Source organism: Mus pahari, chromosome 11, assembly GCF_900095145.1.
Source record: "Mus pahari chromosome 11, PAHARI_EIJ_v1.1, whole genome shotgun sequence".
Classification (NCBI taxonomy): domain Eukaryota; kingdom Metazoa; phylum Chordata; class Mammalia; order Rodentia; family Muridae; genus Mus; species Mus pahari.
The window spans coordinates 8,943,320-8,962,242 of record NC_034600.1 but is presented as its reverse complement, the minus strand read 5'-3'; the positions used below and the strand labels follow the sequence as shown (position 1 = coordinate 8,962,242).

The window sequence follows — 18,923 nt, the reverse complement described above, 5'->3', positions numbered from 1 at the left end:
TATTTCTCAGTTGAGAATTCTTTGCTTAGATCTGTACTCCATTTTTTTATAGGGTTATTTTGTTTTCTAGAGTCCAACTTCTTGAGTTACTTATATATATTGGTATTAGCCCCCCATCTGATTTAGCATTGGTAAAGATCTTTTCCCAATCAGTTGGTTGCCATTTTGTCTTATTGACAGTGTCGTTTGACTTACAGAAGCTTTGCAATTTTATGANGTCCCATTTGTCAATTCTTGATCTTACACAACAAATTATTGCTGTTCTATTTAGGAAGTTTTCCCCTGAGCCCATATCTTCGAGGTTTTTCACCACTTTCTCCTGTATAAGTTTTAGTGTCTTCTGGTTTTACATGGAGTTCCTTGATCCACTTAGACTTTAGCTTAGTACAACAAGATAAGAAAGGATCAGTTCACATTCTTCTACATGATAACCACCAGTTGAACCAGGACCATTTGTTGAAAATGCTTTTTTCCACTGGATGGTTTTACCTCCTTTGTCAAGTGACCATAGGCATAGATAGGTGTGTGGGTTCATTTCTGGGTCTTCAATTCTATTCGATTGATCTACCTGACTGTTGCTGTACCAGTACCATGCAGTTTTTACAACAACAGCTCTGTAATACAGCTTTGGATCAGGCATGGTGATTCCACCAGAGGTTCTTTTATTCTTGAGAATAGTTTTTGCAAATTGCCCTTTCTAACTCAGTGAAGAATTGAATTGGAATTTTGGTGGGGATTACATTGAAACTGTAGATTGCTTTTGGCAAGATAGCCATTTTTCCTGTATTAGTCCTGCCAATCCATGAGGTTGGGAGATCTTTCCATCTTCTGTGATCATCTTTGATTTCTTTCTTCAGAGACTTGAAGTTCTTATTATACAGATCTTTCACTTCCTTAGTTAGAGTCACACCAAGGTATTTTATGTTATTTGTGACTATTGTGAAGGGTGTTGTTTCCCTCATTTCTTTCTCAGCCTGTTTATCCTTTGTGTAGAGAAAGGCCAATGATTTGTTTGAGTTAATTTTATATCCCACTATTTCACTGAAGTTTTTTATCAGGTTTAGGTGTTCCTTGGTGTAAGTTTTAGGGTCACTTTTATATACTATCATATCATCTGCAAACAGTGATATTTTGACTTCTTCCTTTCCAATTTGTATCCCCTTAATCTCCTTTTGTGCTCTAATTGCTCTGGCTAGGACTTCCAGTACTATATTGAATAGGTAGGGAGAAAGTGGGCAGCCTTGTCTACTCCCTGATTTTAGTGGCATTGCTTCAAGTTTCTCTCCATTTAGTTTGATGTTGGCTACTGGTTTGCTATATATTGCTTTTATTCTGTTTAGATGTGGGTCTTGAATTCCTGATCTTTCCAAGACTTTTATCATGAATGAGTGTTCAATTTTGTCAAATGCTTTCTCATCCTCTAATGAGATGACCATGTGGTTTTTGTCTTTGAGTATGTTTATATTGTGGATTATGTTGATGAATTTCCGTATATTAAACCATCCCTGCATCCCTGGGATGAAGCCTACTTGGTCACGATGGATGATCATTTTGATGTGTTCTTGTATTCAGTTTGTGAGAATTTTTTTTATGTAATAAATTTTTTTATCAGATATTTTCTTCATTTACATTTCAAATGCTATTCCCAAAGTTCCCTATACCTTATCCCCGCCCTTCTCCCCAACCCACCCACTCCCACTTCCTGGCCCTGGCATTCCCCTGTACTGGGGCATATGATCTTAGCAAGACGAAAGGACTCTCCTCCTATTGATGGCCGACTAGGCCATCCTCTGCTACATTTGAAACTAGAGACACAGCTCTGGGGGTACTGGTTAGTTCATATCATTGTTCCTCCTATAGGGTTACAGACTCCTTTAGCTCCTTGGGTATTTTCTCTAGCTCCTGCATTAGGCCCCTTTGTTCCATCTAATAGATGTCTGTGAGCATCCACTTCTGTATTTGCCAGGCACTCGCATAGACTCATAAGAGAGAACTATGCCAGGGTCCTGTCAGTAAAATCTTGCTGGCGTATGCAAAAGTGTCTGGGTTTGTGGTTGTCTATGGGATGGAATTCCCAGGGAGGGGCAGTCTCTGAATGGTCCTTCTTTCCGTCTCAACTCCGAACTTTGTCTCTGTAACTCCTTCCATGGGTATTTTGTTCCCCATATTTTTGCATCGATATTCATAAGGGAAATTGGTTGAATTTCTTTCTTTGTTGGATCTTCATGTGGTTTAGGTATCAGAGTAATTGTGGCTTCTTAAAGTGAATTGGGTAGAATACCTTCTGTTTCTATTTTGTGGAATAGTTTCAGGAAAATTGGAATTAGGTCTTCTTTGAAGGTCTTATAGAACTCTGCACTAAACCCATCTGGTCCTGGGCTTTTGTTGGTTGGGAGACTATTAATGACTGCTTGTATTTCTTTAGGAGAAATGGAACTGTTTAGATATTTAATCTTATCCTGATTTAACTTTAGTACCTAGTATCTGTCTAGGAAATTGTCCATTCCATCCAGGTTTTCCAGTTTTGTTGAGTTTTTTAGTAGGATCCGATGATGCCTTGGATTTCTTCAGGATCCATTGTTATTTCTCCTTCTTCATTTCTGGTTTTGTAAAGTAGGATACTGTCCCTCTGCCGGCTAGTTAGTCTGGCTAAGGGTTTACCTATCTTGTTGATTTTTCTCAATGAACCAGCTCCTGGTTTGGTTGATTCTTTAACTGTTCTTTTTGTTTCCACTTGGTTGATTTCAGCCCTAAGTTTGATTATTTCCTGCTGTTTACTCCTCTTTGGTGAATTTGCTTCCTTTTGTTTTAGAGTTTTTAGGTGTGCTGTCAGGCTGCTAGTGTATGCTCTCTCTAGTTCCTTTTTGGAGGCACTCAGAAGAGAGTTTTCCTCTTAGGACTGCATTGTGTCCCATAAATGTTGTGGCTTCATTTTCATTACTCTTAAACGTCTTTAATCTCTTTCTTTATTTCCTCCTTGACCAAGGAATCGTTGAGTAGAGTGTTGTTCAGCTTCCACGTGAATGTTGGCTCTTCTATTATTTATGCTGTTACTGAAGTTCAGCCTTAGTCCGTGGTGATCTGATAGGATACATGGGATAATTTCAGTATTTTTGTATCTGTTGCGGCCTGTTTTATGACTGATTACATGGTCAATTTTGGAGAAGGTACCATGAGGTGCTGAGAAGAAGGTATATCCTTTTGTTTTAGGATAAAATGTTCTGTAGATATCTGTTAAATCCATTTGTTTCAGAACTTCTGTTAGCTTCTATGTGGCACTGTTTAGTTCTGTTTTCAGGATCTGTCCAATGATGAGAGTGGGGTGTTGAAGTCTCCCACTATTATTGTGTGCAGTGCAATGTGGGCTTTGGGCTTTACTTAAGTTTCCTTAATGAATGTGGATGCCCTTGCATTTGGATCATAGATATTTAGAATTGAGAGTTCATCTTGGTAGATTTTACCTTTGATGAGTATGAAGTGCCCCTTGTCTTTTTTGATAACTTTGGGGTGGAGGTGAATTTTATTCCATATTACAATGGCTACTCCAGGTTGTTTCTTCAGACCATTTGCTTGGAAATTTGTTTTTCAGCCTTTCAATCTGAGGTAGTGTCTATCCTTTTCCCTGAGGTGGGTTTCCTGTAAGCAGCAAAAAGTTGGGTCCTGTTTATGTAGCCAGTCTGTTAGTGTATGTCCTATTATTGGGGAATTGATTCCATAGATATTAAGGAAAAGTAATTGTTGCTTCCTGTCATTTTTGTTTTTAGAGTTCGGCTTCTGTTCCTGTGGCTGTCTTCTTTTAGGTTTGTTGAAGGATTACTTTGTTTGTTTAGAGAATAATTTCCATCCTTGTGTGGTATTTTCCCTTTATTATCCTTTGAAGAGCTGGATTCATGGAAAGATATTGTGTGAATTTGGTTTTGTCATGGCATACCTTGGTTTCTCGATCTATGGAAATTGAGAGTTTAGCTAGGAAATTGAGAGTATAGTCACCTGGGCTGGCATTTGTGTTCTCTTAGGGTCTGTATAACATCTGTCTAGGATCTTCCGGCTTTCATAGTCTCTCGTAATAAGTCTGGAGTAATTCTAATAGGCCTGCCTTTATATGTTACTTGACCTTTTCCCCTTACTGCTTTTAATATTCTGTCTTTATTTGGTACATTTGTTGTTCTGATTATTATGTGTCAGGAGGAATTTCTTTTCTGATCCAGTCTATTTGGAGTTCTGTAGGCTTCTTGTATGTTCATGGTCATCTCTTTCTTTAGGTTAGGGAAGTTTTCTTCTATAATTGTGTTGAAGATATTTACTGGCCCTTTAAGTTGAAAATCTTCATTCTCATCTACTCTTATTATCCGTAAATTTGGTCTTTTCATTGTGTCCTCGACTTCCCTGATGTTTTGAGTTAGGATCTTTGGGTTTTCTTCATTGTTTCTACTTCCATTTTTAAGGTCTTGGATGGTTTTGTTCAATTCCATCACCCTTTGGTTGTGTTTTCCTGTAACTCTTTAAGGGAGTTTTGTGTTGCCTCTTTAGGGACTTCTACCTCGGGCAAAATGATTCTTAAAGAATGAAATGCTGTGTAGTCTCCAGTTTCTTTTAAATAATTCCTCAGTTCTTTTTATTAACTATTATTTAAGCTCATACACTACTTATTTCTGTTTTGCATTTTTGCAGAGGGTTCGGGAGTGCTCTTCTATATTTTCACAATAACTAACATGCTGCTTTCATCAAAATTTTAGGTTACTAAGTCTTTTCAGCTGCTAAACATTTTGTCTGCATTTTAATTTTTTTACTTCACAGTTGTAGATCTTTTATATTCCTGCTTGGACATGTTTTTTGTGTTTTTTATTTCACAAAAATAATGTCTCACTTTTTTCCTTTGAACATTACAATAACAATTCTTTTATATCTTTACCAGTTTTGTTATTTCCATGTGTGAAGCCCATTTTGTTCTTCCTTTATTTCCCTGATGTTCTGTTGAGTGTTTTTCCCTTGTAGTGTTTTATTTTCTCTCCTGTACTGGTTACCATTTACAATGTTTAATTTCTATTTTAATAACTATTTGTGAAAATAGTTTGTCAAAACCCAAAATACCTTTTTTACACAGAGAGTATTCTTTACTTCTGCCAATCCAGTGAAAGATTTTCCCAACCTTGTGTCCATATCTGAGTGACTCTGAGTCCCAAATGAAAAACACTCATGTATCTGCAGCATCTGTTACTCTCAGAAGCTTGGCCTGTGGTGAATTAAGCCTCAGTGTATGGCCTTTTTCGCCATCTTCCCTTTGCTTACAGAAACCCCAATTCTGTATCTTTACCCATCATTTAGGACGAGAAAATTGTTCAGGACAAAGTTAGGTTGTTTTTGAGTCTTCTTGGTTTTTATCAAATGTTGGGGTATTTTGACATAACATTTCTCATAACTTAATGTTTACTTCAAAAAATGTTTTGTGTATTTCAGCTGACATTGATAGTTTTCTAAAACTGTTTATCAAAATTCCCAAGGTTTCCTTTAACACAATCATTGAGTTTTAAAAATAAGAGAAAATTGTTAAGCTAGGCTTAATGGCATATATCTGAATCCCACTTAGGAGGTAGAAACAGAAAGATCAGGCATTCAAGTTGTCATCAGTTGTATGAAAAGTCAGCCTGAGCTGACACTACAGAAGGCACTATACTGCATTAAATTCCCTAGGGAGATAATGAACAGATGTCACCCCAGATAGGGTACCAACTTCAAGTTAAGGTAACTCTTTCACACAAGTCTATCTTGATGAACCCATGAGTTTAACTGGGGTTATATACAGGACTGTGAGTGAGGAGTTACCTACTGGAGTATAGGAGGGCTTACTAATACAGCCTAGAAGAAAAGCTTCCCCCACCTGTCACACAACTAGCACCTGTATAGAAATCCTGGGGAGGAGCAGCTTGGATAGCAGTGATACTGCCTCGTGGACACCTTTCTTTCCTCTGTAAGATTACGGTAATGTGTGCAGTCGTGGGAGGGTCTTTGTTCAGGGTCTATAGTTGCTCAGATCTCAAGATGGCAGATACCATGTCATGCCCAGAGGACAAAGTTCCCCAATACCCTGTTTAGAACAACCCGAAAAAGTAAAATTGCTCCTAGGTATAGCTATATTTTGTGATTACCAAGTAACCCTATTGTGTGGCTATAGCTGATTTTAATTAACTGCATTTTATTTATATTGTATACATGTATATGGGTGTGCACAAAGTTGGAGGATAACTTGCAGAAGTCTGTTTTCCCTTTCTACTGTGTAGATAAATGGGGATGATGTCAGGTTATTAGGCTACGTGACAGATGCCTGTCTATCCACTAAGCCGTGTCACTGGCCCCAAGTGTCTGATAGTAAAGATGTGCAACCATGCAAATGCCTGGCAATGTAAACTACTAAAGCAGATAGAGTTGTCTATACCTTACTGACAGTTTAGTAAGGATTTATAATCCTAACTTTATTCTTACAAATTACTGTTTGCCTTTTGCTTTACTTTTTATTCAGTATAATCATTTTGGATAGGAAATATTCCTTATAGAATATTCCTGTGGTTACATAAATGATATTGTTCATCTAAAACTGAAAACAATAAAACTTTTTCACAGTTTTACTAAAGCACCAGCCAACTATAGATAAGAAATTACTCAGCAAACATATAAGAAAATAGAAATAAATGTATGCATACTTACTCAAAGGTTTTGTACAGATTTATAAAGCAAACACAACATATTTGAGAAGCAATCTGCAGCAAATTGAAGTAGTATAACTCCTAATATAAAAATTTTTAATTAAATTTTACACATTAGTATTTAACATTTAAATTTCTTGAACTCACCAACTTATTTTTTATTGCAATACCTTTCTGTTAGAATTCATTCTTATACTTAATTAAATATTCTTTAGCAATTTCCAGATTCAGGAATTCTGTGCATATTCACAGACATCATTTTCTGTAGTATAAAGCATTTGTTTTTTAATTTGCTGAGTTGAAGCATTCAATTTAAGTCATTAGCTAAACAGAAGTCCTCAGTTTATGCTAATATTGTTTTGTCACAGTGTCAATCAGCAAGTATTGCAGAGTGACACAATGGCAGTGAATTTCATTGTCATTAGTCTGAGAAAGCTTTGGGCTTTCCTTGGCAGAGAGCAGAGGTGAGCCAAGTCAAGGTTAGGGAGGGTGTGCAGATTTTCTAAAGCTTTGGAGGTTAGTTAGTCGCACTTTTCTTTGCAGTGTCCTTAAGTGTTATTGAAGTATAACCCTACAATTATATGTAGAACTGGATTTTATTTTGTATTTAGAGATAACTAATTTGAAGTTAAAGTTTAAATAACTTACTGACAGCATCCTAGCCTGTTAGGGCAAGCCTTCATTAGATGCCAAATTTATTGCAACAGGCTTTCTCATATTTCTAATACCAGAGTGTAAAACAGGAAAAGGCATCCTGTATGCATTCTGCTTGCATATTTTCAGCAAAGTAGTTTGTCACAAATAGCAGTAGGAGTCCTAAAGAGCCAAAGGCCCAGTTGGTAGTTTGTTCTTTGTTACAGACTAATCAGCTTTGGTATATTGTGAAGGTTAATAAACAGATTGCTTATACTAAGAGATAAAAGAAAATTATATTGACAGAATGTATAGTAATAGAATTTTACATGTTAGGAAGACATTCTAAGAGTGTATGTATGCATAATGCAAATCATGCCTTTGTTTCTTTTCTGATTCTTGAGGTAATTCATATTCTCTTTTTTAGCTTTTACAAATATTTCAATATTCCAAACTGGCCTCCATCCCCCCTTTGATAGTTTACTTAATGTCTTCTTTCTTTTTTTTTTAACTTATTCACTTTATACCCTGATTACTGCCCCACTGCCACCCCCTCCAAGTCACCCCCTCATGTGTCCCCCCCATCTTTGGGAAGGTAGAAGCCACCTACCAACCTACCTCCATCCGCCTCCTATGACTGTTTTATTCCCCCTTCTAATGAATTTCAATCCATTTCGGAAACATAAATATTCCAGAAAACAGTAGCGCTGGGGTTATGAAGATGATTCAGCAGGTAGAGGCATTACCAACAAGCTATGAGCTGAGTTCCATCTCCAGTGCCCAAATGGTGGTACCCATTGTTTTTACACTGTACTGTTTGGTCTTGGCCCTGTTGCTGTATGACAACGCTAGTTAAGAAAATAGTATGGTGGGCTGGAGAGATGGCTCAGCGGTTAAGAGCTCTGACTGCTCTTCCAGAGGTCCTGAGTTTAATTCTCAGCAACCACATGGTGACTCACAACTATCTAATGCCCTCTTCTGGTGTTTCTGAAGACAGCTACAGTGTACTTATAAACATAAAATAAATAAATAAATCTTTAAAAAAAAAAAGAAAGAAAGAAAGAAAGAAAGAAAGAAAGAAAGAAAGAAAGAAAGAAAGAAAGAAAAAGGAAAAAAAAATATGAAATAACCGAAGACCAGACTTTAAAGTGTCAATTTGTATAGAATTTTACCATCATGGATACAAAATCACCATATTCAGCTCACACACAATAAAATAATTACAGAAATCATTCCTCAAAGTCAGTGCAAGAAACATTTATCCATATCTACTAGTGTCAAGGTAAATTTTACATTAAAAAATATTAATTTTAAGACTGGAGCGTTAAATCATCAGTTATACTAGTTAGCTTTGCCAGTACTCAGGTTCACTTTACAGTAGCCCATGGACTCAGAGCCATCTCTAACTCCAGTCACAGGGTGTCTGCTGTCCTCCTTCTGCCCGCTTCTGCCCTCCACAGGCACCAAGCATGCACATGGTGTACTCATACACATGCAGGCAAACAATCATAGCATTAAAAATAATTTTTAAAAGACATACTAACTTTAAATTGAGATACAGGTATATATTGATTTATGTAAAATTTTTAAAAAGTCTCAACTAGTTGGTATTTTTTTTTATTATTGATAGAGTGCTAGATTCTGATTTCTATATGAACTTACCTACATAGACTACTTTTTGCTCAATAGGTTTAGAATCTGGGGGCTCATATGATCCTAAATTACTGTACTTGAGACATATTTTTACATACCAGAATACACTGATTTTTCCCTTCTCTCCTTAGTATTACCATTACTAGTATTCAAGAAATCATTGGGGTTGAAGTAACTTCTTATGTCTATAGACATGACCAATTTCATATCCTTTTGCTAACTTGAATGATATGAAAGAACTAAATGTTCAAAGTCACATCTGCATATCAGCTTTACAAAGAATAGAATTGTTTTCCTGCAACATTTCAAAAGATTGGCATTAATCCTGTAGTCACTCAAGTCATGAAAAGGGTTATGTTGCTGTTGCTGTTACAGCCATGCTAGCTGCTAACTTCTCATACCACACAGCTATAACTAAGATTTAAAGCAAGCATCTGAGTCCAGATGGGAAGAAGTTTGCATGCATGAATTCTGACCTGACAGGATTAAGCCACCTATTTATCCTAACCCCAAATTATATAAGAAGTGCTTTGCTTACTTTAATTAACCATGCAGTTCAAAATCTCTTCAGTTAAGTGCTTCAGGATCTTTCTCCTAGATTAATATACATGCAGTAAACTACCCCATGGTATCATAAGACACCACATCTTCACACCTGCTATTGATCTTGACTCTGGGATTTCCTTCTGTGTCGCTGTTTGACAACACAGATTATGTACTACTTGACCATTTGATTCTCTGGTTTTGCACAGCAAACCAGAAATAGAATTCTTAATTTCCATTGGCTTTTTAACTCTATAACATCTTTTTCTTAAACACATTATTCTATAATATTCATTTCTTTGGTCTTCCAGAGTCATATGTGTATGTTTATAAATATGTCTTCTTTGTCCTGATGTATTTAATATATGTGCATAATTTTATAAAATGCAATTATACTTTCTGGTTCAATCTTTTTTTTTTAATTGAAAATAAATTCTCTCTCCTGCCATACATCCCAACCACAGTTTCCCTTCCCCCCACTCCTCCCAGGACCCCATACCCAACCCTCTCTCCTGGACTACTTTCCCCTCTGTCTCCCATCAGAAAAGAGCAGGCCTCCAAGAGACAAAAATCAAAACATGACAAGACAAAATACATTAAGTTTAGCCCTCACGCTGAGGCTAGACCAGGCAACCCAACAGAAGGAAAGAGCCCCAGGAGTAGACAAAAGAGTCTGAGCCACGGCTCCCATGGGAGTCCGGCAGAGGACTCAGCGCAATGTGCAGGGGACCGGGGCTGGGCCTTCATGCCCTGGGCTTGCCACTTATCTCTGGGAACCTGTGCTCACGAGCTTTGCTCACTTGATTCACTGGGCCTTGTCCCCCTACTTTCTTACTCCTACAATCTTTCTGTCCCCTCTTCCATGGCATTCTCTGAGCTCCAAGTGGGGGCACCTAATACAGACCTCAAATTTAGACTTTGCATAATGTCTGGCTGCGAGTCTATAGTATCTGCCTGCTCCCATCTGCTATCGGAGGAAGCCTCCGATGATGACTACATGATCCATGGCTATAGTTAGGAATCACGTCATTGTATTTTTTGTCAATGTGTTTTGTTTTGTTGGGGTTTTTTTGTTTTTGTTTTTATTGGTTTTATTTTTTTTTTGTTTTGGGGGGTTTTTTGTTTTTTGTTTTTGTTTTTGTTTTTGCTTGTTTGGGTTGTTTGTTTGTTTCAGGTTTTTAAATCAGTCGTGTGCTTTCTGTCTCTGGTTCTTGGTCAGCCAAGCAGTGTTGGGCACGGGCTTCCTCATGTGGAGTGGGCCTCAAGTCAAATCAGACATAATTTGGCCACTCCCACATGTTCTGTGAAATCTTTTGTGGCTTGGTTGGCATCCATGTAAGCTAAGAAATGATTTCCTAATAAAATACCTTCTATACTTACAAGAAATTTGTTTGGGAGAGCAGAAGAACTAATTCCATGATTCACTGAGGGTTCAAAACGCATAGGGCTCTAACTCATTAGGCATTATGTGATGACTAAACTCAGCAGTTATTACCTATTCAAATGTAACATTGAAAAATAAAGTATTTCTGTGCCTTATCTGTTACTTAGTGATACTTTCACACATACAACTTGTGTAGAAAACATGCAACAATAATATAGGTATTTCAACTAGTTTAATGTCATTTTGAAAAGTATATTAAAATATTTTTAAGTGCCTAGAGAGATGGCTCAGTGGTTCAGGCCACTGGCTGCTCTTACAGAGGTCCTGAGTTCAATTCCCAGCAACCATATCATGGCTCACAACCATCTGTAACTAAATGATTCCATCTTCTGGTATGCATGAAAATGGAGCACTTGTATGCATAAAATAAATCTTTTTTTAATTTTTAAAATAATATTTTCTCACATCTTTATCCTTGTAGCCCATATTGACTTTCCTAAATAAAATCTGTTAAACATACCATAAGGTTTTTAAATGCCATGTCACAGTTCTTATAGGAATTTAATATTTAGTATAAAAGTGGCAAAATGAAAAAGATTTTCATATTTTCAAACTTGTTCTCTATCTACAAATTAGTTTATTTTATTATAGCTCAATAGAACTTAGTCTATTTTTTTAATAACAGACTTGGTGATTATTTTATTCATTAAATTTGTCTAATCCTTGGTCCTGGTACTTGAAGTGAAAATGACTCTAGCAGTGGCTCAGTGGGCAATGTTCCTTGCCTCACAGTACTGAGTTCCTGAGTCAGTCCTTGAAGTCCATAGTGGAAGGAGAGAACTGAGTACACGAAGCTGTCCACTGATGCCTGCTTTTGTACAGTGGAATGCACACACACACACACACCATTTTCACATACAATAATAGTAATTAAAATTTTTAGAAATACAAATAAGTCTGTATTTGGTTTGTCATAATAACAAATCTGTCTTCCTTACTATAAGTCATATATATACTGCTAAGTAATATCCACAGAAGCCTGGATTTTCTCATGATTTTAATATAAATAGTGCCTGAATAAAGACCTGATAGCTTCAGGTCAAATTTTCTATTGTTATAAGCTATGGTTAAAAATTAGAAAGCTTGGGTTTATTAAACATTTTTTTATATGAAGGTTGACTGAACATTCTTAATCTGGACTCCTAAGTGCCCACAAATCCAAAAGTTATTGGCCACCATGATTTCACAATTGGGGCGTTTCATAGCTGTCCTCATAAATGGGTCTCAAAACAGGTAAAATTACCTCTACAATATTTACAGAAGGTATATATGAACAAATAAGTCCCATATTTGGATTTGTATACCATTCTTAGAGTGTCATTTTCTATGTATAGGTAACTTCAAACTCAAAAAAAAAAAAAATCTGGAACCTGAAACACTTAAGAGTCCTAGTCATTTCAGATGATAGATTTCCAACATTGTAGTGTATGTAATGAGAGGCATAGGGTAGCTGGAGAAAGGTAATTTATTAGTATTTTTCCATTACTAACATACCCTGTATTTTTAGTCATTGACCTCTCAAAATGGTTGTAAAAGTAAGCATTAAAAATAGAAAATGTTTTTATGTTTCAATAATATTTTCCCATCTTGATGCCAGGCCTTCAAACATGAACTGTCTTACTTACTGACTGGAATTCTTGGTGCAGCAGTAGATTATTGGATCTTCCTTGGTATTCAGATGGGTAGAAATGTGATCCGACATATGTCTGATGACTTAGGAAATTATATTTCCCTTTCCTGTGATGGTAAGTGTATCTTTGTTATGGTTACATTTTTAATCACTCATTCTGAAAATCAGTTTCAGTTACCTTTAAGTGGTCTATTCTTCAATGTATATTCATATGAAGTTTTCTTTGAAGTAATAAATTATTCCTTTGATAAAAGGAATTGGAAATTCTATAATGCTCCCATACAGAGTACTTTTAAAAACTTTTGATGTCTAAGCATTTATACATAATTGAACTTGTATCACATTAAAAATTTTAAACATTATTAGTTTTTGAGAATTTCATGAGTACTGATTTTATTCCATTTCGATCCCACACATTCCAACTTAAATTTCCTCCTTTATTGTTATTACATGTGTATGTGTATATATGTATAAATATATACATTTGTATGTGCATATGTATGTATGTATGTGTGAGCACACAGACACACACACACACACATACATATGTATTTATAAATACAGCCTTCTAAGTCCAAGTCCATTTAGTGTTAGGGATGGCCACTTGGGGTTAAATCTGAGCTCATCAAATGATAAAAGATCTGAGAAAGAAAATAGGGAAACAACAGCCTTCACAATAGTCACAAATAATATAAAATATATTGGGGTAACTCTAACCAAACAAGTGAAAGATCTGTATGTCCTCAGAAATAGGAGAAATCTCCCATGCTTATGGATTGGTAGAATAACATAGTAAAAATGACCATCCTACCAAAAGCAATCTACAGATTCAGTGCAGTCCCTATCAGAATTCCAACACAATTCTTTACACACATGGAAAGAGTAATTCTCAATTTCATATGGTAAAACAAAAACCCAGGATAGCGAAAACAGTTCTTAACAATAGAAGAGCTTCCAGGGGAGTCACCATCCCTGACATCAAATTGTACTACAGAGCAATAGTGATTAAAAACTAGATGGTATTGGTAGAGAGGCAGACAAGTGGATCAATGGAATAGAATTGAAGATACATATGAACACTTGATCTTTGACAAAGAAGCCAAAATATACAATGGAAAAAAGAAAGCACCTTCAGTAAATGGTACTAGTCTAACTGGCAATCGGTATGCAGAAAAATGGAAATAAGTCCATATTTTTCACTTTGCACAAAGCTCAAGTCCAAGTGGATCTTGGAGAAGACTTTCTTAGCAGCCATTAATCACCTGTGTTTCTTCGTGTATGGATGGGACCTCATAAGATTTCTCCCATCCATGCTGGGATGTCAACTGATGTTCTCATAGTGCAGGGTGCAGGTCTCGTTTAGGGTACCATATTGTTAAGATTTCATGAGTATCTATGTGTGTGTGTGTATACACACACACACACACACACACACACACACACACATATATATATATATATATATATATATATATATATAGAGAGAGAGAGAGAGAGAGAGAGGGGGGGGGGAGGGAGGGAGGGAGGGAGGGAGGGAGGGAGAGTGTATGAATGATGTCTCATAGGAGACATTCCTCAGTACCATGCTCTTTCAGTGTTTCTGATCCTCAGCTGTATGGTGGAAGGATTGATTAAGTTAATGATGTAAGGGATTGGGAATGGGCTTCTCCCCCAGGGGTGTTTTTTACATTTTACACAATTATAGGTTTCTTTGAAGGTCTCTGGGACAGGGCTCTTTGATGAGGGATGAGAGCTACATTTACCAGTGGCTATAAGGATATGTATTTTGAATACTCTTTAGGTTTGCTCTATTGCTATGTATTGTAATGCTAAATTCTAAACCTGGAGGTCCAGGCATACAAGTGAATTCTCCCATTTACAAGCTTCTGCTTTGCAAACTTTGTTACTTAATTTAAAACTATTAGTTTAATAAAACTGGCTACAGCCAATTACTAGAAGTATTAGAGGTGGGTGGGTTTTGAGAGAGGAGGAGAGAGGTGAGGAGAAGGAAGAACTGGAAGGGAGGAGGAAGCTGCCCTGTGGGGAGATGGACCATGAGTTTGATTTGTTTAATTTGTATTTCTTAATTATCCTAAATGGTTTGTAATCACTGCCATTAAAGGGCCTGGAACTAAACCTTGTATTTTTTAAATGAGTTGCATAGGCACAATGCCAATATAAAAGTCGAAATGTACATATATTATGTTGTAACAAAAATAATCTTAAATTTTGCATCAATATACAAATGAAAACTGAAAATCTATATTAGTGTACGAAATTCTGTACCAATGTAAGATTATGGCTATAAAATGGTTTTTAGTTTAAGAGTAAACCTGCCCCTATTTGTCTAATTTCTTATAACATTTTTATATCCCTGATTTTCCTTGCCTAGGGAAGGCAGGCAGGCAGACACAGACAGAGGGACAGAGGAAGAGAAACTGGGTGGGGGTGGGGACAGAGAGAGACAGAGAGAGACAGAGATATCCTGAAGTCTAAGCTCCCTATTTTTTTCCCTCCCTACTCAAGACCATAATTTTTTGTAATGATCCCTTAAAATAATACCATATCTATAATTCATAAAATGACCAAAACCATCCACTCCAACTTAAAGGACTGGGAACAATGGCCTTCTTACAACTGCTTCCTGCTGAATTGGTGTAAAAAAATCCTTTTTCAGGGAGCAATAAATTAGAAAATTGGCCAGTCTTAAGAAAGCTAGCTGAAGCATTTGTTGTCCAGTCTCTGTGTGCTGAGAAAGGGCAGGCTTAAATGAGTTTGTGATTGGAACAGTCTGAAAAGCTGGTCCAAGTGAGCTGGCTGTTCTGAAATATCCTGGAAGCAAGTCTTCAAATGAAGTTGAGGCAGTATCAAGTACAGGGCTTGAAAAAGAACAATAGAAACAAAAGCAGGCAGGGATCGCACACGATAAAAAAGAATTTTTCAATGTCCGTAATGTTTCTTATCTTTCAAATAGAGTAGAATCTATTACAATCTGATCTTTGTATCGGGTCTTTTTTTGGTATCAATATTTAATAGAATTTTAAAATGGAATTCACTGACCCAGAATGCTTGCCATATAACTTCTTTTATCCTTACATTAAGTTGGCTTATCTCATTGAGTATAAGTTTTTCTCATTAATTACAAGATTTTGCTCATGTATTAACTATTTTGAAATTGCCCTAATATGTTTTAAAACAACCTCTTATTTTTGGGTCTATTCTTGTCAGTATCATGCATAATTTCTAAATTCTTCCTGTTCCCCATCATTCACCTTTGTTTTGAAGTTTCTTGTGAAATAAATGGAAGGAAGGGTATTATTTAGGCAGTTTGCCAACAGAACTCTTCAGCAAGCACTTCAGGAAGTGCTCTAATCAGATCTAACCTAATCTTCCCAGTCTGCAGAATGAGAAGACTCCCTGGCTGCCTAGACAGATTCAGAACACCTAGCTGTTCCTCTTTTCCCTCCTTCATACCTGTAACCTTACATGTCTGACTTCTTAAACTCCCTGAGCTTTTGTGGTCCCCCAAGTCAAGAGCATATTTTCTTTTTTTTTTTTTTTTTTAAGATTTATCTATCTATCTATCTATCTATCCATTTATTTATTATATGTAAGTACACTGTAGCTATCTTCAGACACACCAGAAGAGGGCATCAGATCTCATTACGGATGGTTGTGAACCACCATGTGGTTTCTGGGATTTGAACTCAGGACCTTCAGAAGAGCAGTCAGTGCTCTTAACCGCTGAGCCAAGAGGATATTTTCTTACTTACCAAGTCAGTCTGTGGTTTGAACTCCCAGGAAAATAATCCTGCACATTTTCCAGTGCATCTTGTTTGTTTTGTTTTGTTTTGTTTTAGAAAAAGTTCTTAAATTTACTGTTAATCATGTTAACGCCTTAAAAACAACTCTGTAATACAGATTATAATCTGAGTTTGCAATTTATTTGCTACCTCTACAAAGACAGGTGTCTTTATACTGCTAAAGTTAGTAGAGTTTTATCATACTGTCTTCTTTCTGTTTCCTTTTATTGAGTTAGATGGTGATTGCTACCCTTTTTTAGAATAGCTGTCTTTTATTGAGTGACTTTTAAACATTGCTTAGTGCAAATGTACTCCTTCCTCAGAACCCTAATTATTCCTTTCCAATAGGTTGGTGGCTTTTAAAAATCACAATTTTGCCATAATAGGAAGAATGCCAAAACTTTAGCTAATAATTCCTTGTTTTCATCTATTAATGAAACCTCAGGACCCATGAAAGTTTTAGCAATGTCATTAAGGACTGTCATCGTTTGTGTTTTTTGCAATGTGTAATACTTGCCTTTAATGAAATGTGAGCTATACTTTATCCAAACGCCTGAAATAATAACCCTTGTATTAATGATAATCTGTATGTATGCCACTACTTTAGTGGCCTCTTTATTCATACTCTGATGTCTCTTCACTCCAAAGGTAGGTTCTCACGTGACATATTTACCCCATAGCAGGTGGAACCTGTGATTGATGACTGACTTGAACTAAAACTGTAATCTTACTGTTACTCTTCATACCATGGTCACGGTCATTAATTTGGTGACAGGGAGCAATCTCTATCTCTGAGCACCAATTTAAAACTCCAAATGAAGTTGCAATTATGCCATTGTTTGAAGTAAATTTCCTTACTATTCTCAGTATGTACACCAGCAATATAGCTTACTTGACAAAGGTACTTGCTGCCAGGCTGAGTAACCTGAATTTCATTCTTGAGATCCGTGTGGTAGGAGAAAACATATTTTACAAAATAATCCATAGATACTAATTTGTGTGTGTGTGTGTGTGTGTGTGTGTGTGTGTGAGAGAGAGAGAGAGAGAGAGAGAGAGAGAGAGAGAGAGAGAGAGAGAGAAGAGAGAGAGAGTCAAAGAGACAGACAGATTATCTAATCTAGATTCTAAATAAGTAGCTGTAATGAAAATTAAACTCTCACACACACATGTAGAATTGATTTCCTAGGTTTCAAATTATAGAATGTGTAAACCATTTTCTTAGGGTTTTATTGCTGTAAAGAGACACAATGACCATGCCACAATTCTTATTTTAAAAACAAACAAACAAACAAACAAACATTTAATTGGGGCTTGCTTGCAGTCTTAGAGATTGAGTCTAATATAGTCATGGAAGGAAACATGGCAGCATGCAAGTAGACATGGTGCTAAAGAAGTAGCTGAGAGTTCTACAACTTGATCCACGGGCAGCAGAGGAGAGTGTATTCCTCACTGGACGTAGCTTGAGCATAGGAGACCTCAAAACCTGCCACAATTATAATACACTTCTTTCAACAAGGCCACACCTACTCCAGCAAGGGTAGCCTCCTAATAGTGTCACTCCCTGTGGGCCAAGCAGTCACATAAGGTTTTGCTCAAGAGAGCTTGGTGTTTAATATTTGTAGAGACAGGAATAAAGTGAATAGTTTAATCTTAAGCAGCTTTTCTGTATTGAACATATAATTGAAGTATTTAGCTATCATGTAGATTTTAAAACAACAGAAATTTCCATGTATTTTACTAATGGCATTGTGTTCAAATCTTTATGAAGAATCTTTTTGAACATTATTGTTTCCCAGTTTATTTTGTTGCTGTGGCTGTTATTTCTCTCTGGTAATTCCCACCTGTTTTATTTCGGTTTGTTTTTTTCTTTTCATTTCTTTGCATTATTCTATAGTTCAATTACTTTCTTTTTATTATTTTTTATTAGGTATTTTCTTCATTTACATTTCAAATGCTATGACTAAAGTTCCCTATATCCTACCACCACCCCTCGCCTTGCTCCCCAACCCACCCACTTCCTCTTCGTGGTCCTGGTATTCCACTGTACTAGAGCGTATGATCTTCGCAAGATGAAGGGCCTCTCCTCCCATTGAAGCCGACTGGGCCATCCTCTGCTACATATGCAACTAGAGACACAGTTCTGGGGGGTACTGGTTAGTTTGTATCATAGATCCTACTATAGGGTTGTAGACCCCTTTAGCTCCTTGGGTACTTTCTCTAGCTCCTTCATTAGGGGCCCTGTGCTCCATCCAATACATGACTGTGACCATCCACTTCTGTATTTGCCAGGCACTGGCATAGACTCACAAGAGAGAGCTATGTCAGGGTCATGTCAGCAAACTCTTGCTGGCATATGCAATAGTGTCTGGGTTTGGTGGTTGTATATGGGATGGATCCCCTGGAGGGGCAGTCTCTGGTTGGTCCTTTCTTCATCTCAGCCCTGAACTTTGTGTCTGTAACTCCTTCCAGGGGAATTTTGTTCCCCATTCTAAGAAGGAACGAAGTATCTGCACATT

The 18,923-nt window shown here is 36.8% G+C and overlaps 1 protein-coding gene across 2 annotated transcripts in view; it reads left to right on the top strand.

The window, feature by feature from the left end:
- The window catches only part of Slf1 (SMC5-SMC6 complex localization factor 1), a 77,068-nt gene that overhangs the window by 42,468 nt on the left and 15,677 nt on the right, over positions 1–18,923 (top strand). For both annotated transcript variants that reach the window (XM_021208334.2, XM_029543906.1), the window contains exon 15: positions 12,572–12,719. In XM_021208334.2, coding sequence (XP_021063993.1) covers positions 12,572–12,719 — 148 coding nt within the window. The remainder of the gene's footprint in view (positions 1–12,571; positions 12,720–18,923) is intronic.